The sequence below is a fragment of the Gorilla gorilla genome, chromosome 10 (genome assembly GCF_029281585.2).
Source record: "Gorilla gorilla gorilla isolate KB3781 chromosome 10, NHGRI_mGorGor1-v2.1_pri, whole genome shotgun sequence".
In the NCBI taxonomy this organism is placed as follows: Eukaryota; Metazoa; Chordata; class Mammalia; order Primates; family Hominidae; genus Gorilla; species Gorilla gorilla.
The window spans coordinates 28,275,804-28,303,662 of record NC_073234.2 but is presented as its reverse complement, the minus strand read 5'-3'; the positions used below and the strand labels follow the sequence as shown (position 1 = coordinate 28,303,662).

Sequence of the window (27,859 nt, the reverse complement as noted above, 5' to 3'; positions counted from 1 at the left end):
TAATAAAAATAGAGAATTAACTGTTTACTGGATCCTGAGCTTTCTTGTAAGAGTGGCTGAATCTGGTCAATTCTGAGATGAGTCAAAAGATGAATGGAAAATAAAATCTCAGGCTGGGCATGGTGGCTCATGCTTGCAATTCCAGCACTTTGGGAGGCGGAGGGAGGAGGATCACTTGAGCCCAGGAGTTCAAGACCAGCCTAGGCAACATAGGGAGACCCTGTCTCTACAATTTTTTTTTAATTAGCCATGTGTGGTGGTGTGCACCTGTGGTCCCAGCCAGTACTCAGAAGGCCGAGGCAAGAGGACCACCTGAGCCCAGGAAGTCGAGGCTACAGTGAGCCGTGATCGCACCACTGCACTCCAGGCTGAGTGACAGAGAAAGACCCTATCCCAAAATAAAAAAAAATTACTTTAAAAATTTTTTAAATTTTTTTTTAGAAAAAGAAAATCTCAGTAAAGGGGAGCATGTAAGAACCGGTTGAAACCTTGAATACATTATGATATGAAACCAAGTATATCAAAAGATGGTGCTTGAAAACAACGGATTTTACCACCTGATTCAGACTTCTTTGTCGTTGTTTTATTTAAAATGTTATTGTCTCTGATTAGAAAATACAGTCATGAGGGCTAAACACTGAAATGATGTGAAAAGGCATCCATTAAGCAGTGTTGCCCCACCACCCTCTCCATCAGTCCTGTCTCATGGGGGTGGGGAAAATGAAGACAGAACGCTTTGCCTTGCTTTGCAATCCCTCCTTTGAAGGCCTTCTGTCCCAGGAAGCCAGTGTTCATTTGATGTGGAAGAGGGACCTGTGTTTAACCAGAAGCTGTCCTCCCTCATCCCTTTCCCATGGCTTACACGCAGAAGGGAGAGGAGATGACCAGAGGAGAAATCAGGGGAAGAAAAGGCAACAGGGGAGGCAAAGGGAAAGGAGAGGAATGCTTAAAATATACAGTGAAATTTGAGTAGGATTCTCTACTCAAAGGCTTCTCTGGGAAGTGTCCAGAATTGACCACACAGGTGCTGACGGCAGAAAGAACACAGACCCAAAACCCTGATCTAGTTGCATTAACTCCATTAGCCCTGAGTTCTCTGTAAAATGAAGACTGTGGAGGCACCAACTAGAGGATTTCTGTGACCTTCTCAAACTCTAAAATTTTTGGCACTGGACTGTTCCACTTTGAATGGTCAAGAAAGAAATCTGGAGGTTGCAGAAATCAGGGTCAGGCGCACACACACACACACACACAGATCCAGCAGCATCCTTGGAACATCCTGAAGTCAAGAAGGGCACAGCACTGTCTGCCCCGATAGAAGGAATTCCAGAAAACAGCCACGAGGTTGGGCCACAGAATTTCCAAAGAGAGCAATCTACAAACTGGGGGTTGATTTCCCAGTTCCTGGATCTCAGCAGTCAACACACGAGGATTTTTTTCTGAAGCTGCCACCTCCAATTCTGAAATAATCCCATGTTTCAGACTGGTGCCAGGACGGTGGAAAACCTGCAGACCCTGGCAGCAAGATGAGGGCAAGGAAGGGAAAGGTCAGCTGGGCACAGTCCAGTTCTCAGCAGTAATGACAAAAATGAAGGAAGGAAGCTCAGAATGAGTGCACGGGGGAAATGGGTTTTGCTGATGCATTTCCAGGGCCGGCCGTACTCTTTGTTTTGGCACACTTTTCCTGACAAACAGCCAGTGTTCTCAACACATAAATACTAGTCCACGTTAACAACAACAGCATATGAGACCGTTGTCCGTAAAGATGCCAGATTGCATGCAAATGTACTGGAAATACCTTGGAGGGTTTCACAAAAATAAGACAAAGGGCAAAGGAACTTTGCCAAAGGAGATGGAGAGCAATTCTTTAAAGATAGTGGGAGGGAGGAAGCAAAGAGCTCATAAAGCCTCTTAAAATGGGACGCATTTGCCTCGCGCCTACTGAGTGTCTGCAGCTCAGCTTGGTGCCCCACACAGGAAAGCGGCTTTAAGTGGCTGCCTTTGCAAGGCTCAGAGGCCCTGAGGGTTGATGCCTGAAGTGTCAGCGCCATCTAGTGGAAACGTGGGAAATGGCCGCTTTGGACGGCCTCAGCCTAAAATGAGAGGCAGAGAGACACGCTCTATTTCGCATCTCACAATGAAAGATGAGAGAAAGGCTGTTGAGTTTTATTTCGTCATCGCCCGTTTAGGTCAAAGGAGATGCCACTTTGGCTCCCAGTCATCAATCAACTGGCAACACCCAAGGACCAGGCTGGGCTACATTTGCACATTCCATTTCAGCCCAGGTAGAGATGGAGACACTTATAAGAACGGCTTCGGAATCTTCTCCAGTTTGATTCTCAGATGTCAAAGCCTGTAGGCCATGAGAGGTCCCTACTTAAACAGAACAGCTATCCTTTGGTACCCTCTCCAAAGAAAAGAAAGAGTAAAAAAATAATAACTTTTAAAAATAGCTTATTTATGTGCAGAAAGTGTGAGACCTGAAGATGAGTTAACAGCCGCAGCAGGGGGAGGAGGGGTGACAGGTACTGCTCAAATGAGCAGCAACCTTCTGCCACCTGGCAAGAACAGGCGTTCAGTGCAGGGCTGGCCTGCTCCTGCAGACTCCAGAGACCACTGCGTTTCTTAGAAGGGAAACAACGGGGCCGGGCGCGGTGGCTCATGCCTGTAATCCCAGCACTTTCAGAGGCCAAGGTATCCCAGCACTTTCAGAGGCCAAGGTAGGTGGATCACGAGGTTTGGAGTTCGAGATCTGCCTGGCCCATATAGTGAAACCCTGTCTCTACTAAAAATACAAAAATCAGCCGGGCATGGTGGAGGAGGAGGAGGAGGAGAAGGAAGAAGGAAGAAGGAGAAACAACAGTCCAGAGATGATGCCATTGGGGAAAGAGGTTGACTTGAGGAAGGCAGCCATGGGGATAAAAGCTCCCACAGATCCTTTTCCCTAAAAAGAAAGCAGGCCGGGTGCAGTAGCTCACGCCTGTAATCCCAGTACTTGTGGGAGGCCAAAGCAGGAGAATCTCGAGTTCAAGACCAGCCTGGGCAACAGAGCAAGACCCCCACCTCTACAAAAAATATATTTTGTGTGTTTTTCAAGAAGTAATTCAAATTGCTGCTCAGATTTTAAAACTTACTGTAACTATCAGTGTAAAGACCCATGCCTGGATCCTGTTTCATTTTTATATCAACTTGGTAAAAATGCTGTTCTTGACACCCTGTCCTCCCTATCCTCCGATCTCTGAAAAAATAAAATTAGCCGAGTGTGGTGGTGCACGTCTGTGGTCCCAGCTACTCAGGAGACTGAGGCAGGAGAATCACTCGAGCACAGAAAGTTGAGGCTGCAGTGAGCTATGGTTGTGCCACTGCACTCCAGCCTCGGCCATAGAGCTAGACCCTGTCTCAAAAAAAAAAAAAAAAAAAATGCCGATCCAGAGTATTTTGTGATTTTACCTTTTACTCCTCCTCCCTTGCTTGGTTGGTAGTATGAAGACCAGAGAAGGAAAGAAAAGATGGAAAGGAGGCTGGGCATGGTGATTCCCACCCGTAATCCCAGCACTTTGGGAGGCCAAGGCGGGCGGATCACTTAAGATCAGGAGGGCAAGACCAGCCTGGTCAACGTGGTGAAACCTCGTCTCTACTAAAAATACAAAAATTAGCCAGGCGTGGTGGCGCACACCTGTAATCCCAGCTACTCAGAAGGCTGAGGCACGAAAATTGCTTGAACCCAGGACACGGAGGCTGCAGTGAGCTGAGATCATGCCACTGCACTCCAGCCTGGGTGACAGAGTGAGACTCTATCTCAAAAAGAAAGAAAGAGAAAGAGAGAGAGAGAGAGAGAAAGAGAAAGAAGGAAGAAAGGAAGGAAGGAAGGAAAGAGAGCAAGAAAGTGGGGAGGGAATATGCATTTCTTGAGTCCCTAGCCTATGATAGATAATATATGTGAAACCACATTGCTTTCTTCTCACAACAAACCTCATTAGGTCACACCTCCTGGGAAAGACCAGAAGGATCTGTGTCACTATGTGTCCTTCCCCCTTTTCAGTACAAAGCCAGGCGAATCTTAGTGCGAAGCCTACCAACCAAACCTTTGCGGCATATAAACATCCCTAACTCAGCACATCATCCGCTCACCTCCACCTCCCTCGCCTCTGCCTCACACTGGTTTTTCCTTTTGATGAAAAGCAGAGCGTCAGGCTCTTAGGAAGTAACTCCCTGACTTAGCTACACATTTTTACATGTCACTCAGTTTCTATGTAGAGGGATTATTTTTTTTCCATAACGAAAGAGAGATTTCCTATTGCTCTGCCCTACAGAGCTCTTTCTTGGATTAAGTCAATTATCATGGTTAGGTGTCACATGTCTTTGCCGAGAGACATTTGTGAACTAATTCTGTCAAACAGGGGATCTGGATTTGTCCTCTCCCACAATTAGACCTTGGGTGAAACATGAAACCGGCTTTGAGCTCTCCTCCCTGCCTTTCCTGGGCTGCCAAACCCCAAGCCAAGGTTGCCACTCCTCTGCCTTTCTGGAGTAAAACCTCAGGCCCCGTGATGATCCTGGCTCTCACACCATTGACAGCCTCAAAAATGAGGGGAAACACACTTGTTTTAGAGGCAACAGGAGAGACACATGAAGAAGGGTCAAGTACAAACCCAAAGGAAGTGAACCTTGAACTTCAGCTCCAACATGAAGCTCTCAGGGCAGCCCGTGTTCTATCCCCCGGAGTCTAATGCTCACTACTGGTAACTGCTGCCACCACCGTGAAACAGTGGCCACCACATCTTTATTGCATACTCAGGTGAATAACTTATTATACAATGAACATTCCTCCATTAGGAGACCATGCCCACTTACAGAATGCAGCCGTAAATGCGGTAAATCTATTTACAGAGGTTGGGGTGCAAGATGAGAGAAGTATCAGCCCCAGGAATTTAAAGTGAGAATGATCTACAAATTCTCCTGACAAGGAGCAACCGGGCTTGTGCTAGTGAGGTCTGAAAGAATTCCTGGCAGAGCGTAGGGGGAGATTAGATCTCGGAATTGACAGCAAGTTTGGGGACAGTGCAAGAAGAGAGGGGTGACCTGTGAAGTGGTGCTGGGGAGCTGCTGAGGCCCAATGTGAGGCAGCATCAGAGAGATGAGTAAATTTAGGGTGATCTTTAGCCTCTCCTACCCAGGCAAGAAGGGCTGGGGAGCGGGGGTGCCAGCAAGTTGGCTTCCAGTGTAGATTCAGGCCAGTGGGCTGAGAGGTTTTGCTATTTTTGCTCAGATATGCAGGTCTGCTCTGGGCCACAGAGCCTCACAAAACCCACTGTGAGTTAGAGGAGCAGGCCCCTAGAGCTGTGTGAGCCAGTGTGCGCTCAGATGGCCAGACCTTTAGTCCATGGAAAATAACAGCAAGATTAAGGGCCTAGGCTGGGAGCTGTGACTCACGCCTGTTGTCCCAGCACTTTGGGAGGTGGAGATGGGAGGATTGCTTGAGCACAGGTGGTCGAGGCTGCACTGGGCTGTGATCCCGCCACTGCACTCAAGCCTGGGTGACAGAGCAAGATCCTGTTTCAAAAAACAAACAAAAAGAGTAAGGGTCTAAACTTGAGTTGCCTGAGACTCCCACTTAAAAGAAGTATCCTAAGGATGAGACAAAAAAAAAAAATACTACAGCGCCGCTAAGAACTGGAGTCTTATTAGCCCACATCAGCCCCAGCATGGAAGAATTGTGGTTGAGGCTGGGAGGGAGGCAAACTGTTCCCATAGTGTCTTGTACAGTTTTCTCAGAAGACTCAAGAGTTCGCCCACATCCCTTTGAGCTCCCGCTAGATCTGCCGCCCGGCTGCATTTGTCCCACTCTTCAGGACAGAGTTAACTGCCCTCTTTCTTTACTTCATAGTCTTTGTAAGGGCTCGGCCAAGCGTGGGCCCGTGGGATGGAGAATTCCTTTTGGGGAGGCTGGTTCTGAAAAGGAAACAGTCATATCGTGAAACCCACTCCAGTTCCTGCCATTTCAACAGGTCTCCAGTCTGGGCAGGAGTCTCATTTCCTTCCCTTTCTCCCAGGCCTCCCACCCCCAAGTCCTCTCTATGCCAAGCACTCATTCTTACCCACTAACCCCATGAGGTCGCTTAGAGGAAAGAAGACCCATCATTCCTTCAAGTGGCCATCTCGGGGCCATGAGAAAGTTAACATCGTCTGTTTCCAAAGGATCAGTGTTCCTGAGGTGCTAATGCCTTTGATGAAGAGGGAGAAAAAAATCACTTACCTGCAGCTGAAAATGTGTGGAATAGGGGGCATAGAACGTGTCCCCTGTCTCTTCAAAACCTGAAACGGAGGAAGAGGAGAAATTAAACCATTGGGGCCCCCACCTATGTTCACCCCATTGTATCACTTATCACAGTGTGACATCTTGCCCATTTAATTGCCTGTCTCTCCAGCAGACCTTAAGTTTCTTGGAGGGAGAGAGACTAGGTCCTCAAGCCTAGGACCAGGCACAAAGCAAACACAGTATTGGTTGAATGAATGAATAACTACGATAACTAGGGATGCCCCTTTTCAGAACTTCACCAGAGCCCCACCTCATCCTAGGACCACTTCAAAAGCACATTTGAAAAGTCATGGGCTGGGCATGGTGGCTCATGCCTGTAATCCCAGAACTTTGGGAGGATCACAAGGTCAGGAGATCGAGACCATCCTGGCTAACAAGGTGAAACCCCATCTCTATTAAAAATACAAAAAATTAGCCAGGCGTGGTGGCGGGCGCCTGTAGTCCCAGCTACTCGGGAGGCTGAGGCAGGAGAATGGTGTGAACCCAGGAGGTGGAGCTTGCAGTGAGCCGAGATCGTGCCACTGCACTCCAGCCTGGGCGACAGAACAAGACTCTGTCTCAAACAAAAAAAAAAAAAGAAAAAGTCATAAAAACCAGTCATTTCAGATATAGATCTGGCCAGGGGTGCACCTAGAGTGAATCTCACTGGGGATTTACCTATTTCAACTGCCTGACAAGGAAAATATGTATATATTTGTATCATTTTCTTTGGGAAGAGGCAGGATTGATGAGCAACTGTTTTCTGTGTTTTTGGGGAAAACCAAAGGCTTGGGAAACAAGGATAAACACATGCAATCATCATGAATGCAGTTCAAAGCAATTCATTTATTTCCCACCAAATTTATGGGCCCAATTTGCCAAACAAACACTTAAACGCCTTTATGTAAAAGATCGTGGCCGGGCACGGTGACTCAAGCCTGTAATCCCAGCACTTTGGAAGGCCTAGGCGGGCGGATCATGAGGTCAGGAGTTCGAGACCAGCCTGGCCAAGATGGTGAAACCCCGTCTCTACTAAAAACACAAAAAAATTAGTTGGGCATAGTGGTGCACGTCTGTAATCCCAGCTACTCGGGAGGCTGAGGCAGGAGAATTGCTTGAACCTGGGAGGCAGAGCTTGTGGCGAGCCAAGATTGTGTCCCTGCACTCCAGCCTGGGTGACAGAGCGATACTCTGTCTCAAAAAAAAAAAAAAGAGAGAGATGGTGAAGCACATAAGGATTAACCAGAATGATCCCTCCTTGCAGCTGACACTGGAGAGTAAGGAACATATGACAGGTACATAAATAACAGTGCAATGAGACAGACCCTGATAAGAGCATTTCAAAGTCCTACAGATGCACAGGGTGGAGTGATTACCAGGGGAAACTGGGGAATGCCTGATCCTGGAGAAGGGCAGAAGAGGGAGATGGCCACACCAGGCAGAGGACAGACACACCTGGAGCACAGGCACAGGCAGGAAAGCACAGCGACTTGGTTCATCTGGACTGCAAGCAAAGCTTCAGAGGTTGTTGGTTCCAACTGTGGAAGGGCTCAGGATGGATTTGATGGGATGGGGTGGCTCAGGGGACCCAGGGAGGAAAGTGAGCAGCAAAGCATGGAGGCCAGAGAAGCATTTAAAGGGAGAAAGCTGACAGTGGCCCTTGAAATGAATGAAGGAAGGAAGACTCATCAGTGAATGAGAACAGGAAGTACAGGAGTGAGGTGATGGAGTGAAGCCACGGAACGGACAGAAGGGGCTGGGTGGTTAAATAACCCCTCCTGCCCTCCTCCGCCTCCCTTCAGACTTCCAAGTGCCCTAGACAGGGACCATAGCTGCAGTGAGTAGCACCAGTAAGTTCCACACCTCAGGCTTAAGAGCAAAGGAAAGACCTATTTTTAGCTGGAGCTAAGAACGTGGCCTTGGAGGTTCCTCATTCCTATCCCAAAACCACCCACCCCCTGTGATTAGACTTAAAGGTCAGTGTAAACCCTGGAGACCAGTGAATAGGTCCCTATGAGCAGGAGTACTTTCTGGCCATCAGTTTAGCCTCTTTTGCTTATGAAAACAACACGAGAACATCTGGCTTCTCTCAACTCCAGATAAAAGCAAAATCATTTGATTCTTTTTTTTTTTTTTTTTAATAGAGATGAAGTCTTGCTATTTTGCCCAAGCTGGTCTCAAACTTCTGGGCTCAAGCAATCCTCCCACCTCAGCCTCCCAGAGCGCTAGGATTACAGGAGTGAGCCACCATGCCTGGCCTGAATCATTTGATTCTTGTATGTCAAATATGATCTGTTCCTTCCCATGGGCCCAGAAACATACATAAAAAATGTGGTTCTTCGCACTAAACCAGAATCCTTACCAATTTTACAGAGACTTCCTGCTGGTTTGTGATAAAAGGGCTTTCTCCCTTCTCTGCTCTGTGATCACTGCAGGAAATCATGGCTTGGTTTTATGCACTGAAATCTACAAAGGCTCCACATTTCTGGAAGGAATGCCTCGTTATCTTTTATAAAAAACACAACCTCACCTACTTATTGCTGGGAATTTGTCTCGTTATCCCTTTTCCATGTCTTTGCTGCATCTTATTTTGATGCACAGAAACCTCTGAGGTGTTCTGCCCCACAGGAAATTACAGCACAAGAAAGGGGAAGTGAGGAGGGCTCTCCCAGTCTACACCAATTGTACAAAGTACTCAATAAAGACTCCAGAGGCCAGCTTCGTGTTCTACTTGTCTCTAACAGGCTGGACGACTTTAAGCAAGATCTGAGCCTTAAGGAACTTATCTATTCTATCAAGGGTATAATCTGGAAAATCTTGCATGTTCCTTACAGTTATAATATCCTATGATTCTCCCCCCACCTTTCTACAAGGGATTCTCTGCCTAGCCAGGCTGCATCTGTACCTTGAGTGATTTCCTCTTGAGAGTAGGCTCTGTTCTCCACACCATAGCTCTTCTTCACAAGTTGAGGTTTACAGAAAGCATCCTCAACAGGATAATCCATGGGGTTTCGTTGCTTTGTGAGCAGCCAAAACTCGGGACTAACATAAGCCAACAGGAACACCCAGCCATTGGCAGCCAAGGCGGAGCTGAGGATGGTGTCATCCCACCTGCGGTCAAAGTCAGGAAGCATGAGCAGGGTGATCCAGGCCACCCAGATGGCAATGGAGAGGAGCATCGTGAGGTAGATGTGGGCCCCATGTCTCTTCCAGCCCGTGAAGGAACCACAGAAGGTGAAGGAGGACATGAGGAAGGTCAGCGCCATCAAGAAGAGGACGTAGATGAGCAGGAGGACAAAGTCTTCATTGCGACGAGGAGCGGAAAGCTCAGAAAAGACACTGATGTTGGTCCTATTCATGGTCAGGACAATATATTCAATAGCGATAACATCCTGGACCAGGCTGAAGCCCACAGCCAGACCCAGAATCACCAACAGGGAAAGGGGCTTCCTGCCCCGGACGAGCTGAGTCAGACTGAGAGCATGAGCCAGCAAGCAAGAGAAGCAGATGGAAAAGAGGATCCCAAAGAGGAAGAAGCGTGTGGGCCCTGTGCTCCCGTCCAGTGTGATGATGAAGGCGAAGGTGAGGCCAAAGATGCCCAACACACCCAGGAGGAAGAGAAACTGAGTAGGCAGCATTTTTCGCCTGTTGGAGTCCTGCACCTTGCAGACGAGGATCGGGAGAGCGAGCATGAAGGCCACCGAGGTCACAACCCCGGCTGTGGCCACCGTTTCTAGGACGATGCCCCAAGCTTCAGCCTTATCACAAAGTCTGTAGTACTTGGGTTTCAGGCCATTGCGGCAACCATCAGGGACTGTTGTAGCCATTCTGGACCTGCAGAAAAGAAATGCTGGAGTGGGGAGAAGGTTGAATCTCCTAACACAGTCCTCAGACACAGAAGACTAAAAAAGGATTAGGAAACCAATTTTGCATGTTTAGCCAGGGTTTTGACTTTGAGCTTACTACATTAAGTAAAGCTACTAACTTTCCCCTACCTCCTGTAGTAAATTCTAAAACCTGTTGAAGAACCAGGAAGAAATCCCATATGTCCCTTCCCCCAGTTTAACTATATTAATATTTACCTTAAAGCCAGAGAACCTAACACTCTGAAGAGGTATTTTGAAGCCTAATCTCAAAAAACTTCACAGGGCTGGACGTGTTGGCTCATGCCTATAATCCCAGCACTTCAGGAGTCTGAAGCAGGAGGATCATTTGCTCTCCGAAGTTTGAGACCAGACTGGGCAATATAGCAAGACTCCATCTTTATATTAAAAAATTAGCTGGGCATGGTGGCACGCACCTGTAGTCCCAGCTACTCAAAAGGCTGAGGTGGGAATATCGCTGGAGTCCAGGAGTTCAAGGATGCAGTGAGCTATGATCACATCACTGCACCCCAGCCTGGGCAACAGAGCAAGACCCTGTCTCTTGAAATATATATACATGTATATATTACAAATAACCTGCCAGGGTTCCTGATATTTTTTTGCTAGTGTTTTCTTAGAAATTAGTGAACATGGAACTATCTAAACTTGAAGTTAACACTTTAATCATAATGTTGCAGCCTCTACCTTTGGCCCTGATACAGTTATCATTTGTAAGCATCCTATTCTCTCATGGATAAGAGGAGTTATCTGAATGGTAGATTTTTCTTTCCTCTTTTTTTTTTTTTTTTTTTTTTTTTTTTTTTGAGACAGAGTCTCGCTCTGTCGCCCAGGCTGGAGTGCAGTGGCACGATCTCGGCTCACTGCAAGCTCCGCCTCCCGGGTTCAAGTGATTCTCCTGCCTCAGCCTCCAGAGTAGCTGGTACCACAGGCATGTGCCACCATGCCCGGCTAATTTTTTTTTTTTTTTGTATTTTTAGTAGAGATGGGGTTTCACCGTGTTACCCATGATGGTCTCTGAATAGTAGATTTTTCTACAGAAGGCCGAGCATTCCCTTCTGAGCCAGTGGCTGGGTCCTCTTCTTAGGCTCTGTGGTTCAGAATTATTCTGCCCCTCCTCCTTAAGATTTGTTTTTGAGTTTTTTTTTTTTTTTTTTTTAGACGGAGTTTCGCTCTTTTTGCCCAGGCTGGAGTGCAATGGCACAATCTTGGCTCACCGCAACCTCCACCTCCTGGGTTCAAGCAATTCTGCCTCAGCCTCCCGAGTAGCTGAGATTACAGGCACGCGCCACCACGCCCAGCTAATTTTGTATTTTTAGTAGAGATGGGGTTTCTGCATGTTGGTCAAGCTGGTCTCAAACTCCCGACCTCAGGTTGGTCTCAAACTCCTTCAGCCTCCCAAAGTGCTGGGATTACAGGTGTGAGCCACCGTGCCCCGCCTCCTCCTTAAGATGTGTAAAGATGGCTCCACTAATTCCAAAAAGTTATGAAAGGGGTCTTGTCTGTCATAACCAGCTCTAAATTGGCTACCTATAAAGAGGAACGTCCTGGATGGCACATAAATAGCGGGTAATCCAACAAAAAATAATCTTCATAGCTAACATGTTCATTTTTAGTATTGCTCCAATTTTTACTCCTTTTGGGGGGGATGGGGGGAACAGAGCCTCGCTCTGTCACCCAGGCTGGATCTCAACTCACTGCAACCTCCACCTCCTGGGCTCAAGCCATCCTCCCCCGACCTCAGCCTCCTGAGTAGCTGGGATTACAGGCGTGTGCCACCACACCCCGCTAATTTTTGTATTTTTGTAGAGATGGGGTTTCACCATGTTGCCCAGGCTGGTCGCAAATTCCTGGGCTCAATTAATCCTCTTGCAATGGCCTCCCAAAGTGCTGGGATTATAGGTGTTGAGTCACCCCGCCCGGCCTCGAATTTTTACTTCTAATCACTCTATATATACATTACTTACTTCATTTCATAGCAACCCTATGAGGTAAAACTATTATCCTATTTTACAGATGAGGAAACTGAGGCAGAGAGAAGTCAAGTTACATGCCCAACATCATACAACCAGGAAATGGCACAGCCAGGATCTGAATCCAGGTTGTCTGGTGCCAGGACCCAGGTTCTCAAGTACTCTACATGTCTCCTCTCAAATTAGCCTTAAAATGAGATCTGAGATATCCTTCTCTCTCTCCTCTCTACGTCTCTTTCTCTCTCTCCCTACCCCTCCCCTCATCAGATGCCTCATTATAACTCTGGTTCCACTCTCCTAGTTCAGCCCCAGGAGGATAGGAGATCCCAGGTAACGGACCATCCACAAAGTGAGAAATCTACTTACTCATTCGGATAATCAGGAATCCACTAACTGTATTACAGTTTACTTCCCATATATCTGTCCTTTGTCAGGAGAAAGGCTTCTTTCTCTGCCCCTACAATCTTTGTGTGAATTTTAGACCCAGCTCCTTGACCATACCCCTAGGAAATCTAAGTCCTCAGGATTCAGGGCACAAGTGGGAAGATAAATTGGGAAATTGGAAAAGAGAAAGGAGTGTCCCCATTTCCTCAAAACAGGTGGCTCACAAATTCCAAAGTCAATGTCGAATAAGATGTTGAGATTCAACAAGGCTAGACATAACTACAGTCCAGTTTGTCAACAATTTCATTCAAATTATTTTATTGCTTATTTAAGTGTCTTCTACACTATTCGTTTTGTTGTGTTCCATGCTTTTTGGGCATGGGATTTTTTTTCTTGAGTTTTTTGTTTCCCAATGAGATTGTTCACATGGCATTAAAAAGTTTTGAACGGACTAGAAGAGAACTATGTTGCGGCAGGAAAGAGGCCAGAGTTAGAGGAAGGGAAGGCTCACAGAGGTCACCTCCAGCCCTAAAGAAGGACAGAGATGATGCAGCAAGAAATCCAAAACAAGAGGAAGGACTGGGGTTGGGAAGCAGGAAAAGATACAAAGCATCCCCTGAATCCTGCCTCTTTCCTTAGAGCAGAAAAAACAGCTCAGAAAAAACAACCTTCTTGGCCAGGCACAGTGGCTCATGCCATTCCAGCACTTTGGGAGGCCAAGGCGGGCAGATCACCTGAGGTCAGGAGTTTGAGACCAGCCTGGCCAACATGGCGAAACCCTGTCTCTACTAAAAATACAAAAATTAGCCGGGCATAGTGGCACACACCTGTAATCCCAGCTACTCAGGAGGCTGAGGCAGAAGAATTGCTTGAATCCGGGAGGCAGAGGTGCAGTGAGCAGGGATCATGCCACTGCACTCCAGGCTGGGTGACAGAGAGAGATTCCATCTCAAAAAAAAAAAAAAAAAAAAAAAACCACAAAATTTTCTTTTCCACTAGAAGAGAGAGTCATCTTACCAAAATTATTTAATTCATATAGCAAGTAGGAAAAGATTGTACATATGTATATATGCAATATATATATATACATACATATGTATGATACATATGTGAATATCATGTGAATATATATTATTACAATATTATGTATAGTGTGTTAAAGTGACACCAGATATAGCTTAAATCGATCTTCCTGAGTTTTAATAAAATTTGGCTCTCCAATCTTAACTTTATTTTATGTAGTCATTCATTCAACAAATATTTACCGAGCACCGCTATGTGCTGATCACTGCTCTAAGCACTCTGTGGTAAAGGCAGAAACAGACACGTTTCCACTTCTACCACAGTAGAAGAGAGAGACAGATGGCACCTGTCACTATGGTCATAGGCCTCCCACCTCCTTCCCTCACAGTGGGTCTGTCACCTGCACACTCTACCCTCCTGGAATCTACACCACAGCCATCGCTACCACAAGCAGAGCACAAAGAATGGGCTATACCTCTACAGGGCAGTACAGAATGAGAAACAGGAAGAAAAAGGCAAATGAGGTTCAGATATAGACAGCCCCTGCAATCCAAGCACCCAAGTCTGATCCGTCTTGCCTACAAATGTCCCCTCTTTGGTCCCCTCTTTGACATAGGAAAGAGGAGGTATGAGGGCTCTCCCAGGCTACACCGTGAATGTGGAAGAGGAAGACCCTATTTCCTTCAAGGGCGGCGAGGGGAAGGAACTCAGGCCCTGTGCACTTCACTGTGTCTCTCCACACCCCGGCAGATTAATCACCAGGGTGTTGTCTAGCAGGAAAGGTATTTCCCTCTTCCCTTTGATCTCTCCCTCTCCCTGCCCCTCCCTGCCAATTGCTCCTTCCCCACCCATCAGGTATTACTGTTTGTGGACAAGTAGTTGTTTTCATAATTACCTGATTGTTATGAGGACTGGATCGTTATGAGGGACTTTGAACCTGATGACTCTAAATCTTGACAGAGATTGATGTGGTGTTTGCCTCAAGAACAGTTCTGGTACTGGACAGACAGGAGGTAAGGCAGAGCCCCCATCTAGAACCTATAGGCTCCTCTTCCAGCGCAGCTGCGCAGGAGGGTGCTGAGTCTCAGGGCCTTACAGAACCCAGAGACCAGGATCCAACAAAAGTAATGGCAGTGGGTGTAAAGAGAAGAAAAAACCAGTTTCCCCAAATGTCACCTCCACCTCCCTCCTCCCAATCATGCAACGGGGAATGGAGAAATAGTTCTTGAAGTTCCTTTTAAACATTATTTAGGCCAGGCCCAGTGGCTTTAATCCTAGCACTTTGGGAGGCTGAAGCGGGCTGATCGCTTGAGCCCAGGAATTCAAGAGCAGCCTGGGCAAGATGGTGAGACCACTGTCGCTAGAAAAATAAAAATGTAAAAATTAGCCAGGTGCGGAGCGGCACACTTGTAGTCCCAGCTACTCAAGAGACTGAGGTAGGAGGATTGCTTGAGCCCAGGATTTCGAAGCTGCAGTGAGCTGTGATCACATCACTGCAATTCTTCCTGGGAGATAGAATAAGACCGTGTCTATTTTTAAAAAATTAGAAATTAAAAAAAAACTTGTTTTCATTGGCCAGGTGCGATGGCTCACGCCTGTAATCCCGGCACTTTGGGAGGCCGAGGCGGGTGGATCACCAGGTCAGGAGATCGAGACCATCCTGGCTAACACGGTGAAACCCCATCTCTACTAAAAACATAAAAAAATTAGCCGGGCGTGGTGGCGGGCTCCTGTAGTCCCAGCTACTCTGGAGGCTGAGGCGGGAGAATGGCGTCAACCCAGGAGGCGGAGCTTGCAGTGAGCCGAGATCGCGCCATTGCACTCCAGCCTGGGCGACAGAGCCAGACTCTGTCTCAAAAAAAAAATAAAAAAATAAAAAAAAAACTTGTTTTCATTATAGAAAGTTTTATAATGGAGTCCCATGTATCCAGCACTTCATTTCAAAAATTATTACTATATGGCCAATTTTGCTTCGTCTGCATTCCCCACCCCACTCCCTAGACTATTTTTAAGCAAGTCTCAGACATCACATAATTTTATCTATAAATAGTATGTGTATTTTTTTTTCTTTTTTCTTTTTTGTTTGAGACGGAGTTTCACTCCCGTTGCCCAGGCTGGAGTGCAATGGCGCGATATCGGCTCCCGGCAACCTCCACCTCCCAGGTTCAAGCGGTTCTCCTACCTCAGCCTCCCGAGTAGCTGGGATTACAGGCACGCGCCACCATGCCCGGCTAATTTTGTATTTTTAGTAGAGACAGGGTTTCTCCATGTTGATCAGGCTGGTCTCAAATACCCGACCTCAGGTGATCCACCCCCCTTGGCATCCCAAAGTGCTGGGATTACAGGCGTGAGCCACCGTGCCCAGCCCTTTTTTTTCTTTTTGAGATAGATTCTCACTCTGTCACCCAGGGTGGAGTGCAGTGGTGTGACTGTGGCTCACTGGAGCCTTGACTTCCTGGGCTCAAGGTATCTTCCCACCTCAGCACACACAAGAAGCTGAAACTACAAGCGCATGCCACCACACCTGGCTAATTTTTTTAATCTTTATTTTTTGTAGAGATGGAGTCTTGCTATGTTCCCCAGGCTGGTCTTGAACTCCTGGCTTCAAAGGATCCTCCCTCTCTCGGCCTCCCAAACTGCTGGGATTACAGGTGTGAGCCCCTATGTCCAGTCTAGAATGTCTCTCTAAAAGATAAAAACTCCTTCTTAACCACACTTTAATGACTAACAAGAATCCTTTATTATCAACTATCTAGTTAGGATTCATATTTCCCAATTCTCTCACAAATGTCTTTTTTAAAAAAAAACCATCTTAGTCTATTTTTTAATCTGGATGACTAATTAGTTTGGAATTATCATTCTTAATTCACCTCTGTTAGCCTCCCCAACCCCATCCCTAAGCTGATAGGGATTGCTCAACAAGTCTAAAATGTTCTGAGTACTTTGAATTTAGTAAGAGGAAAATAAAACTCACTGGAGTTATTAATAAACAAGTCTGCACTGAAAGGGTGCCATGTTGCCCAGAGAATGACCCAGGTAAGGGAAAGACACCAGGGGATTGGAAGAGATGGACAGGGTTCTGAAAAACTGAAAATGATTTCTAGAAAGCAATATTTGAGAGGGAAAAGAGAAGTGATCAGCATTTAGGAATATGAACTGTCTGGAGCTAGAGAAACACCCTGGGAGAGGAGCAAAGGGCTAGAGCAGGAAAGAGAAAAGAGAATGAGACTAGCGGTGGTTTGGATATTATTTGTAACCAAAGTCAAAGGACGGGAGATCTAGAGTCCAGCCAACAAAGAACTTGCTCCTATAAAGACCAAATGGACCCCACCCTTCACTTGACGTAGAGGTCCTTTCCTCCAAGATGGTTTTTTTTTTTTTTTTTTTGATGCCCAAGTCTGATGAGACACACATCTCATAAATTCTCAGACACTCTCAGCTTTTCCTCCCGTAGCACTTATTACACAACCCAGCCTGTCAGTAAGTCTGTGTCTCCCTCTAGACTCAAAGGCTCTGTGCAGGCGGAGACTGAGTCATTAAAACGTTGTCTCTCCCCAGCCACTTGCCTAGCACCTGATGCTCAGTAAGTACCTAACCAGAATAGATGAGGCAGCAAGAGAATGGCGCTCGGTGTGTGGGGTAAGGGGAGTCAGGAGGAGGACGGGCTGCTCGTGAGACAGGGTAGGATGGGCTGTGCCTGGTTTCCTCTCAAGCCCCCAGGCTGCTACCCTTAGTTCTAACCACCTTTCCTCCCACCCTCCTTCTCATGCAGGCTGCCAAAAATTGTACTTTGGGTCTGAGATTAGGAGCGCCTGGCCATGTCTGAACCCCGCTCCTATCTTAGTGGCTGCAGGTGGCTCCCAGGAAAGCATGAATCCTGAGGTTTTACTGGTAAGCAGGGAGGGATTAACTGGGATCCAGTCATGTGCTCCACCCAGCACTCAGTGACTAAACCCTGCACTTTGGAGGGAGATGGTAATGTTTCAGCATGAGTAGCCTCTGGCCTTGGGCATGAGCAAAAGGACTTTGAGTATGAGGACGAGACCCTCTTCACTTATTCCAGCTGCTAACAGTTAACACACAGCCATCCAGTAACACAAGGATGCCCACAGCTGAGATCCTGGAATCACTTGGTGCTGTCTTAAACCTTTTTGGAATGAATCTAGGCATGAAAGAAAGGGGTTTTTGGTTCTTTTGTTTGTTTGGTTTTTGGGTTTTTCTGGTTTTTTTTTTTTTTTTTTTTTTTTTTGAGACGGAGTTTTTACTCTTGTTGCCCAGGCTGGAGTGCAATGGCGTGATCTCAGCTCACTGCAACCACCAACTCCCAGGTTCAAGTGATTCTCCTGCCTCAGCCTCCCGAGTGGCTGGGATTACAGGCATGTGCCACCACACCCGGCTGATTTTGTATTTTTAGTAGAGATGGGGTTTCTCCATGTTGGTCAGGCTGGTCTCGACCTCCCGACCTCAGGGCTGCCTCGGCCTCCCAAAGTGCTGGGATTACAGGCCTGAGCCACTGTGCCCGGCCCCAAAAGAAAGGTTTAAAAAACCAGTGAGGAAGAGGGAGAGGGAAGGGAAGAATAAGAACAAGAGGAAGAGGGAGGAAAGGAAGAGGAGGGCGAAGTCATTTCTTGGGTCAACTCCAAGTCCTCTGTTCCTCCTCCCCTTTAGGGAGAAGGGGTTTCAGCTGCCAGGCTGTGTGAACAAGTAAGTCACTTGACCTCTCACAGCTTCCTCTCATCTATAAAATGCAGGACACGCTGCTGAACTACGTGGTCTGAACTCATGTTCAGCTCCACCGTTCACCCACCTGGGGAGCTTCATGTACAAAACTTCCAGATGTCTTTCTTTCTCCCCCTCATCCTCATTCTTGCCCCATCTCCTGTCATTAAAAGAGTACGTGCCACAAACTCCTACCCAAACTAAAAGCCAGGGCTAGAGGTAAGGTTGAAGGGTCTGAAGAAGAGACACACCAAGGGACTGCCCACCTGAAGGACAAAGCCAGAGGCTCCTGGAGCAGCACTGACCCTAGACGTGGCCTTGACTGACACACAGCACTGACCACTGTGCAGGGACAAACATGAACATGTGATGAGTCTCCCGCTTTGGGTTTCTAACCTGAGACTCCTCTTCGCAACCAGAGAGATGGGGAAAGTGTCTAGAGTTGCTTGTGACTAGGCCTGGAAGTTTGCCCATGCTTATTCTACGCAGTCCTTCCCAGAGCATCTGAGAATGAATCATCTGGGGCCCAGAACCTTGCAAAGACAAACTGACTTTGTCTTCCTTCCTATGAGATTTCTCTCATTCTGTCAAAATGTGTCTTCGCGCCAGCCCAGCCCCGAAAATGTGTGACTTTCTAGCATTTTCATTTTTTCTCTATTCTCGAATTGCTACATTCAATCAGTAGTAATAACAGTCATGATGTAATTATGAGTAAGAATAATGACAGCCACTGTCACCTCCTGAGTCCTATTATGAGTCAGGCACTATGCTGAGTAGTTATGTGTTTTTACACATATTCTCTCATTTACATGCTTTTCCATCCATTATCTCATTTAACATTCCTACAGCCCATTTTATAGGGGAGAAACCTAACAGAGTGAGGAAGGTACATGTCCAGTGTCACATGGTCAGAAAGAATAGCTCTTTGAGTAGTCATAATCATAATTCAATCCTCCTTTTCACCTCTAAATCACTGTCATCATCTCTAGAGCTTTTCTCCCTGACCCCAACCTCTCTCCATTTAAACCACCATATATTCAAGCATTGGCTTGCTGAGAAGTCTCCAAAACAAGCAACCCTGGCCGGGGGCAGTAGCTTACACCTGTAATCCCAGTACTTTGAGAGGCCGAGAGATGGGAGGACCACTTGAGCCCAAGAGTTTGAGACCAACCTGGGCAGCATAGTGAGACCCCCGCTGTACAAAAAGAAATTAAAAATTAGCCGGGTGCTAATTTAGTCAGGATCACACCTGTGATCCACCTACTCGGAGGGTGAAGCAAGAGGATTGCTTGAGCCCAGGAACTCGAGGCTGCAGTGAACTATGATCATGCCATTGCACTCCAGCCTGGGCAACAGAGTGAGACCCTGTCTCAAAACAAAAACTAAATAAATAAATAAATATAAAATTGTGGCCACTGCCCTTGGAATGAATAATAATCACACTGACATACAACTAAGAAGTTATGGAATACATTAGGAATGCTGAGGGCACATGGAAAACAGTGACCCATTCTACCTAGTGGGGTTTTAAAAAAATTATTTTTAATTTTTAATGCTTTAGGGAAGAAAGCAGGGAGATGAAACATGAAAGATGAACAGGAAATGGTAGGAGATTTTTATGAAGGTAGAAGAGACAGGGCTTTGGTAATGGAAAAGCCCAGGTTAACTCCCAGATTTCTGGCTTAGGCAACTGAGTGGCACCATTGTCAGAGCCTAGAAATACAGGCTTGCAAGGAGAAATGCTAAGTGTAGCTTTGTTGGGTCTTTGATAAATATGTGACCTGCAAGTGGAGCTATCCAGGAATAACAAGAGTCAAAAGACCCAAGTCCTCTTGAGAGTCTCCTCTGAGCCATATATGGTTTCCTTTCTTTTCTCTTTTTTTTTCTTTTCTTTTGAGACAAAGTCTCTCTGTTGCCCAGGCTGGAGTGATGCAATGGCACAATCACAGCTCACGGCAGCTTCGACTTCCTGGGCTCAGGTGAACCTCCTACCTCAGCCTCCTGAATAGCTGGGACAGGTGTGCACCACCACATCTGGCTACTTTTTGTATTTTTTGTAGAGGTGGGGTCTCGCTATGTTGCCCAGGCAGCTCTTCAACTCCTGAGGCTCAGGTGATCTGCCCGCCTCGGCCTCCCAAAGTACTGGGATTACAGGCACAAGCCACTGCTCCTGGCCATATATGGTGTTATTTAATCCTCACAACAACCCTATTATTATGCCTCCCTTTAACAGCTGAGGAAACTGAGGCACAGAGAAATTACATAACTTGCCCAAGATTACATGACTCTTAAAAGCCAGGCTCCTTGACACTGGGTTGTGCTGTCTCTGCACCGTGGGCATATGGGTTGGTGCTCCAAAGAGGTTTGGGCTGTAAGCACAGACTGGCAGTCATCACCTAGAGTGGTATCTGAAGCCTCAAGAGGAGACAAGATCACATGGGAAGCCAAGGACAGAACCATGTGGAGCACCATCTCATCTAGGTAGGAGTCCGCAAAGGAGGTTAAAAAGAAATTATCGGCCGGGCGCAGTGGCTCACACCTGTGATCCCAGAACTTTGGGAGGCCGAGGCGGGTAGATCACCTGAGGTCAGGAGTTAAGAGACCAGCCTGGCCAGCATGGTGAAATTCCATCTCTACTACAAATACAGAAATTAACCAGGCATGGTGGCTCACGCCTCTAGTCCCAGCTACTCAGAAGGCTGAGGCACAAAAACCGCTTGAACCCAGGAGGCAGAGGCTGCAATGAGCTGAGATCATGCCACCTACACTCCAGCCTAGGCAACAGAGCGAGACATGGTCTCAAAAAAAAAAAAAGAAGCGTATTCGCTCCTTTTTGTCTGTCACGGCAGATCCAGCCCCAGTTTGAGCTTCAAGGCCTTTCTCCAATTAGTCCTCCCACCTATCTCCTCCTTCCTTCCTAACTCCCATCTCCACCTCTATGCAAGGCAAGCAAATCTTCCTAGAGTTCCGTATTTTCCATCTGGAAGGGAATGTGGGTTCATTTAAGGTCTTCTCATGCTCTTTGCCTCAACACATGAATTATTCTCCTAACCAGAAAGATCCTCTCCCTCCTATTTATGATCCACTTACCATATTTCTGCAAAACTTTGCCCAAGATTTAACCTCTATCATGAGTTTTTAAAATTATTATCATTATTACTATTAATCCTATAGCCTTTTTTTTTTTTTTTTTCAAGACAGGGTCTTGCTCTGTACTCCAGCCTGGGAGTACAGTGGCATGATCTCAGCTCACTGCAGGCTCTGCCTCCCAGGTTAAAGCGATTCTTGTGCCTCAGCCTCCTAAGTAGCTTGGATTACGAGCATGCGCCACCACATCCAGCTAATTATTATATTTTTAGTAGAGGCAGGTTTTTGCTATGTTGGCCAAGCTGGTCTCGAACTCCTGGGCTCAAGTGATCCACCTACCTCAGCCTCTCACAGTGCTAGGATTACAGGAGTAAGCCATCGCACCTGGACTTGAAATCCTATTGCACTCTAAATGTGTCGATCTCTTCGTGGTTTTTACAATTAAATATTTCTTGGCACTCAAGTTTTTCCATATCTGTGTTACATATTACAAATTAATATCACTGCTGAGCTGCCTATCAGACAACAAGCTTCTTTGTGGCATCTATCTCCTAGGAAGATAGGAAGGTGGCATGAGCCACCGTGCCTGGCCAGACAACAAGCTTCTTAAGAAAATAGAGCAAACTTCTATTTGTTGGTATCCCCCTTACTCTGTACTCTACACAGTGATTGCTGAGCAAATGCTTTGGACTAAGACTGAGTGCTGAATATTTACCCAAAGCAAGTTATTTATTTGCAAGTGTGAGTAATGGGGAGGAAAATTTTTTGGAGATGAATATGTGCTGATGTTAATCCTCATATTTCTACTCAGGCTGAGTTCTTCTAAGGGAGAAGTCCTACAGAAATCCCTCTGCCCTTGATAAAGGATTATTTATAAATGCAAAGCGTCTACAGGGAAATCTCCAGGATCCCCTATTCTGGGTAGCCATCCCGACTCTGATGACATAAAAGTGATGAATCATGGCAATAACTTATGAATAACATCTGAATAACATCACTGAATTGAGTTTCTATGCAATAATGAGAGAAAATAAGTCATCATAGCACCACAGGCAGATCAAAACAAGTATAACCACGGTGTTCATCCCAATTTCTACACTTCCAGGTAGTTCCCTGGGCGTATTACCATCTTCCTGTTACTCTAAACAAAACATGTAGACTTGATTAATGAGAATATAAAATGAAATACTGGAAATCATCTTTTTAAATAAAGCTTAATATTTGAGTGAAGCTTCTAAATCTCTTATGCCCAGAATTCACAGAAATGAAATTTCCAGAAAATAGGAAAATAAAGTATACTAGTATACTATCTTTTTTTTTTTTTTTTTTGTGAGACAGAGTCTCGCTATGTTGCCCAGGCTGGAGTGCAGTGGCGCGATCTTGGCTCACTGCAAGCTCCACCTCCTGGGTTCACACCATTCTCCTGCCTCAGCCTCCCGAGTAGCTGGGACTACAGGCGCCCACCACCACGCCCGGCTAATTTTTTTTTTTTTTTTTTTTTTGTATTTTTAGTAGAGACGGAGTTTCACTGTGTTAGCCAGGATGGTCTTGAACTCCTGACCTCATGATCTGCCTGCCTCAGCCTCCCAAAGTGCTGGGATTACAGGTGTGAGCCACCGCGCCGGCCCTCTACTAGTATACTATCTTAAGGCTCTCAAAGATCTCTTCATTTAAATATCTCATTCTGATACATAAGGGTAATATTCACTGGATCCAACAAGTTCAAAGCTAAACTGATTACCTGTCCTTACAAGCTTATCTTTCAAAGCCATGAGAATGGCACTACCATCTACTCAGTTGCCTAGTAGATCTAAAAATATGATATATACTGTCTAATGCAGAAGGAGATGGAGATGACCAAACCATATGGCCTAAAATTAGATGACAACAAGTAACTATTATTACAAGAAATGTAAATGGTAACTGTTTTATTTTGAAAAAAAAAAAAGACTAAACTATATCATACCTAGAAGAACCTAACCTAAAACAAAAAGATACACAAGAGTTAAAAGCAAAAGAACAGAAAGAAATGAAAATAAAAAGAAGAAATACTAACAGATAATATTTATTTAACAAGTATTATGTGTCAGGCACAAAGTTAAGTAAGTTGTTCAAGGTAAAATAATTAAGTAGAAGTTAAGGTTTTAATATCATACAAAGTTGTAATCAAAGCAAAAAGATATTATATTGACCAAAAGGCTTGTTTTATAACAATTAGGGATGCTCTATACTGAAGATAAAACCATCCTGGGCCGGGCACGGTGGCTCACGCCTGTAATCCCAGCACTTTGGGAGGCCGAGGAGGGCGGATCACGAGGTCAGGAGATCGAGACCATCCTGGCTAACACGGTGAAACCCTGTCTCTACTAAAAATACAAAAAATTAGCCAGGCATGGTGACGGGCACCTGTAGTCCCAGCTACTCAAGAGGCTGAGGCAGGAGAATGGCGTGAACCCGGGAGGCAGAGCTTGCAGTGAGCCGTGATCGCACCACTGCACCCCAGCCTGGGTGACAGAGCGAGACTCTGTCTCAAAAAAAAAAAAAAAAAAAAAAAAAAAAAAAAAAAAATCCTAAACTTTTATGCACCAACTAATATAGCACCAAAATACATAAAACAAAAAGTACTGAAGGCTGGGTACAGAGGCTTACACCTATAATCCCAGCACTTTGGGAAGTGAAGGCAGGAAGATTGCTTGAGCCCAGGAGTTTGAGACAAGCCTAGGCAACACGGCAAAACCCCATCTCTACAAAAAATTTAAAAATTAGCCAGGTGTAGTGGTAGGTGCCTGTAGACCCAGCTACTCAAGAGTCTGAGGCAAGAGGATCACTTGAGCTTGGGAGGTGGAGGTTACAGTCAGCCAAGATTGTGCCACTGCACTCCAGCCAGGGCAACAGAGCAAGACCCTGTCTCAAAATAAATAAATAACTGCTGAAAATACAAGGAGAACCCAAAGGCAATACTATAGTTGCATGAGACTTTCATACTTCTTTACCAGTCCTTGGCAGATAAAATATACAATATGAATAAGAACATGGTAAAATTGTGTAAATGTTCTATGGATACTTAAATAGAAATATTCTCTATCTTCATATCTTATTAGACCTCCATTACTAATCATATAATTCAGATCCTCTATATCAGTGATCAGCATAGATTTTCTATAAAGGGCCAGGTTATAAGCAATTTAGACTCTGCAAGCCACACATTTGTAGCATGAAAGCAGCATAGATGATACATAAACAAATGAGCATTGCTATGTTTTAGTAAAATAGCAGATTACAGGTTGTGGCTCATGCCTATGATCCCAGCACTTTGGGAGGCCGAGGCAGGCAGATCACCTGAGGTCAGGAGTTTGAGACCAGTCTGGCCAACATGGTGAAACCCTGTCTCTACTAAAAATACAAAAATTACCCAGGCGTGGTAGCGGGCACCTGTAATCCCAGCTACTTGGGAGCCTGAGGCAGGAGAATGGCTTGAAACCGGGAGGCAGAGGTTTCAGTGAGCCGAGATCGCGTCACTGCGCTCCAGCCTGGGCAATAAGAGCGAGACTCCATCTCAAAAAAAAAACAAAAACGAAAACAAAACAAAACAAAACAAACCACTTTATTTACAGAAAGAGGCTATAGGCCATATTTGGTCCATGGACCATAGTTTGCCATCCCTACTCTATTATGATTGCTTAATAGGAACTATGGTTCATGGTCCAAATGGAACATTTGCCAAAAATGAACATATTTAGAATACAAAGACAAATCTGGAATTCAAAAATAAGAAATGTGCAGACCATATAGTCTGACCACAGTGCAATAAAAATGAGAATAAAATAAGCAAACACCCTGAACTACTCAGTAAGTCAAAGATTCCTCAAGCAAAAATACTATTCAATTTATTGTTTACTATACTACCATATTAATTCCTCAGCTTAATCTTTGGACTTTAAATAGTAGTGGACCCAGAATGAGAAGAATAAAATCACGCCGTCAAAATTGTTCTTCATACCCTGTTGTCTTCGATTACCATTCAAGACTAGAATACAAAAAAACCAGTTCTAAAGAGAACTTCCAAGGCGACGTGTGCAGATGGAGAGGGGCTAGAATCGAAACACAGGAGGGGAAACTGGGGGCCTCCCCAAGACCCCTATGAGGAACTCAGGCCCAGCCCCTTGCCTGATCACAGTTCCATGTTCCTGCGGAGCTGGGAGGAGAAATCAGTCTTCCTGACTCAAGGTTGAGAGCTCTTCCCGGGAAACCAAAGGGTTCTGCTCATTCCATTCTGCCCTTGAAGCACTCACCTCTCCACACCCTTGGAGAGGCCCCTTGTCTCCCACGTAGCGCCTCTCCCGGCCCTTCCTTCCCCTCATTCCTTCCCTCACCTAGCAGACACCGGCATGCAAACCTGGAGGGTGTGTGCCCCCTCCGCCCTCACCCCTCCCGTGGTCCCTAGCCCATTGTATCTGAAGTAGCTGAAGTGTTCCCCTTCAGGAATGAACCCACAGCAGTGGCTGATTCCGCCGAACCCTTCAACAGGTGTGGTGTTTACACAAGCCTCTGAGGAGAAAATCAGCCTGGAAAGAAGTCAGGAATGGAAAGTCCTTCAAATTCCTTGATTCTGAGCAGGTTTCAGCTGTTAGCTAGCCTTTCCCATGGATGTTTAGAGCTATGTGCTAGCCTTTCCCATGGATATTTAGAGCTATGTGCTAGCCTTTCCCACGGATGTTTAAAGCTATTTGTGGCCGGGCGCGGGGGCTCACACCTGTAATCCCAGCACTTTGGGAGGCTGAGGCGGGCAGATCACCTTAGGTCGGGAGTTTGAGACCAACCTGACCAACATGGGGAAACCCCGTCTCTACTAAAAATACAAAATTAACCAGGAGTGGTGGCGCATGCCTGTAATCCCAGCTACTCGGGAGTCTGAGGCAGGAGAATCGCTTGAACCCGGGAGGTGGAGGTCGCGGTGAGCTGAGATCGCACCATTGTACTCTAGCCTGGGCAACAAGAGTGAAACTCCATCTCAAAAAATAAAATAAAGCTATTTGCCAGCCTTCCCCATGGATGTTTAAGGGACCAGATTGAACAGCATCTATGCTATTCCCAAATCCTATCCATAAAGTCGGTAGTGGAAGGTGCGCTCTCAGTGCACATTCAACTTTCATCTGTCCCAGGTTCCTGAGCAACTCAAGGCACACCAGAGTGGAACTGACCGCCCACACATCAACAGAAAAGGGATGGGCTTCTAGATCTAATTCCCAAAACTCAGAAGGCCTTTTGCAGCATCTGGGTAAAATAGTAGCTGTCACCGTGTCCTCCCTCCTGCCCCTGCCCCTTGTTTCCCACTCCCCCTCCACTCCCAGTACCTTCGGGTCCTCTGAGATCTTTCTCCCTCTATTCTTTTCCTTCAGAGTGATCCCAGAGCTGCTCACCTCCTGCCTGGCCGGATTCCATCTACTCAAAGTTTGTAGAATGTGTCCGAGCAGAAACTATTACCCTGATTATCTCTTTGCTCTCTGCCTCTATCTTAGCCTAGGAAACCCGCAAAGGAAAAAAAAAAAATCTGCGTTGTTAAACTAGAGGAACTGTTTCCTAGGGAATTTTTTTCTCATAGCCAACTGTATTCCATTACCAGGATTTCTCTCCTCTTCTATCCCACCCCTCCCAACGCCCCGCTCTCCCCAGACGATTTAAATCCGGAGGCCCGAGCGCTCTGGGCTCCTGGCGCCTCACTTACCCTAGTGCCTAGGCGTTGGCCGTGAACTTGGTGCTGCTTCCCGCGCGCAAGAGGGCAGCAGGCGAGCTCCTCAGTGCTGGGGGAGACCTCGGACAGCTATCCCGCCCTCGCACTCTGAGCAGTTGTTATAAAGGCGGCCCTCGCCGGAGGGAGGGAACGAGCGAGGGGTGAGCAGAGGGACAAGGAGGGGGAGGGTCGAGGGAGAGGACACGCCTATTCCAGTTCCACGGCACTTTATGCTGTTATGAAAATAAAGTCCCCGTGCCAGGGAATGACCCAAAAACCGTCTGACGTCAGAGGCACAGTCACCCCTGGAAGCTGGGCGGGGGTGACCACCCGGCCCTGCCCAGCGCATCGGACTCCTCCGAGACGTGCTCACGCGCTGGTCCCAGGGGGCCGGCTACGAGAGGGAAGCCGGAGCAGACCAGCTCCTTACGGGCCCCGCCAGCTGTCACCTCCCGGGGGAGCCACACCCGCCTCCCCGCAGGCACTCTGGTCCACCCGGGGCAAGGGCCCAGCCCGCGAGATTGCAGCAGCTCCGCCGTGAAGTCCAGCGGGACAAGCCAGCCTTCCTCCACTTTCTTTGACCTTAGCTTAGCCTTTCTCTCCATCACTCTCCCCCAGCCACTGCCGTATGGGAAGCCAGGCTTAAGAAAAAGGAGGCAGCCACCTTCTCAGGGCTCCCCAGCCAAAGCCACGTGAAAGCCAAGGAAAACTTCTCCACCAGGTCCGTAGTTAGCTCAGCAGCTCCACCTGTCAGAGTCTAGAC

The 27,859-nt window shown here is 46.6% G+C and overlaps 1 protein-coding gene across 4 annotated transcripts; it reads right to left on the bottom strand.

The window, feature by feature from the left end:
* Positions 1 to 561: 561 nt before the first annotated feature.
* Positions 562 to 27,839, bottom strand: GPRC5A (G protein-coupled receptor class C group 5 member A). 4 transcript variants are annotated; one of them, XM_004052758.4, is made up of 4 exons: positions 27,091 to 27,839; positions 9,204 to 10,132; positions 6,257 to 6,315; positions 562 to 5,952 (listed from the first exon to the last, which is right to left on the bottom strand). In XM_004052758.4, exons 2-4 carry the CDS (start codon positions 10,123 to 10,125, stop codon positions 5,860 to 5,862), a joined length of 1,074 nt encoding a protein of 357 aa, XP_004052806.1. In that variant the 5' UTR covers positions 10,126 to 10,132; positions 27,091 to 27,839; the 3' UTR covers positions 562 to 5,859. The 4 variants fall into 4 exon arrangements, with proteins under 4 accessions (XP_004052806.1, XP_018894773.1, XP_055214682.1 ...); XM_019039228.3 differs by having other exon boundaries at positions 9,204 to 10,148; positions 27,091 to 27,524; XM_055358707.2 differs by lacking the exon at positions 27,091 to 27,839 and adding an exon at positions 26,720 to 26,930.
* Between the last annotated feature and the right edge of the window lie 20 nt (positions 27,840 to 27,859).

Excerpts from the sequence above, each read along its gene's own strand:
- GPRC5A (XM_004052758.4), bottom strand. The coding sequence starts at position 10,125 with ATGGCTACAACAGTCCCTGATGGTTGCCGCAATGGCCTGAAACCCAAG. Across the intron at positions 6,316-9,203 it reads TCAAGAGGAAATCACTCAAG|GTTTTGAAGAGACAGGGGAC; the intron begins GTACAGATGCAG and ends CCTCCGTTTCAG. Across the intron at positions 5,953-6,256 it reads CCACACATTTTCAGCTGCAG|AACCAGCCTCCCCAAAAGGA; the intron begins GTAAGTGATTTT and ends TTTCCTTTTCAG.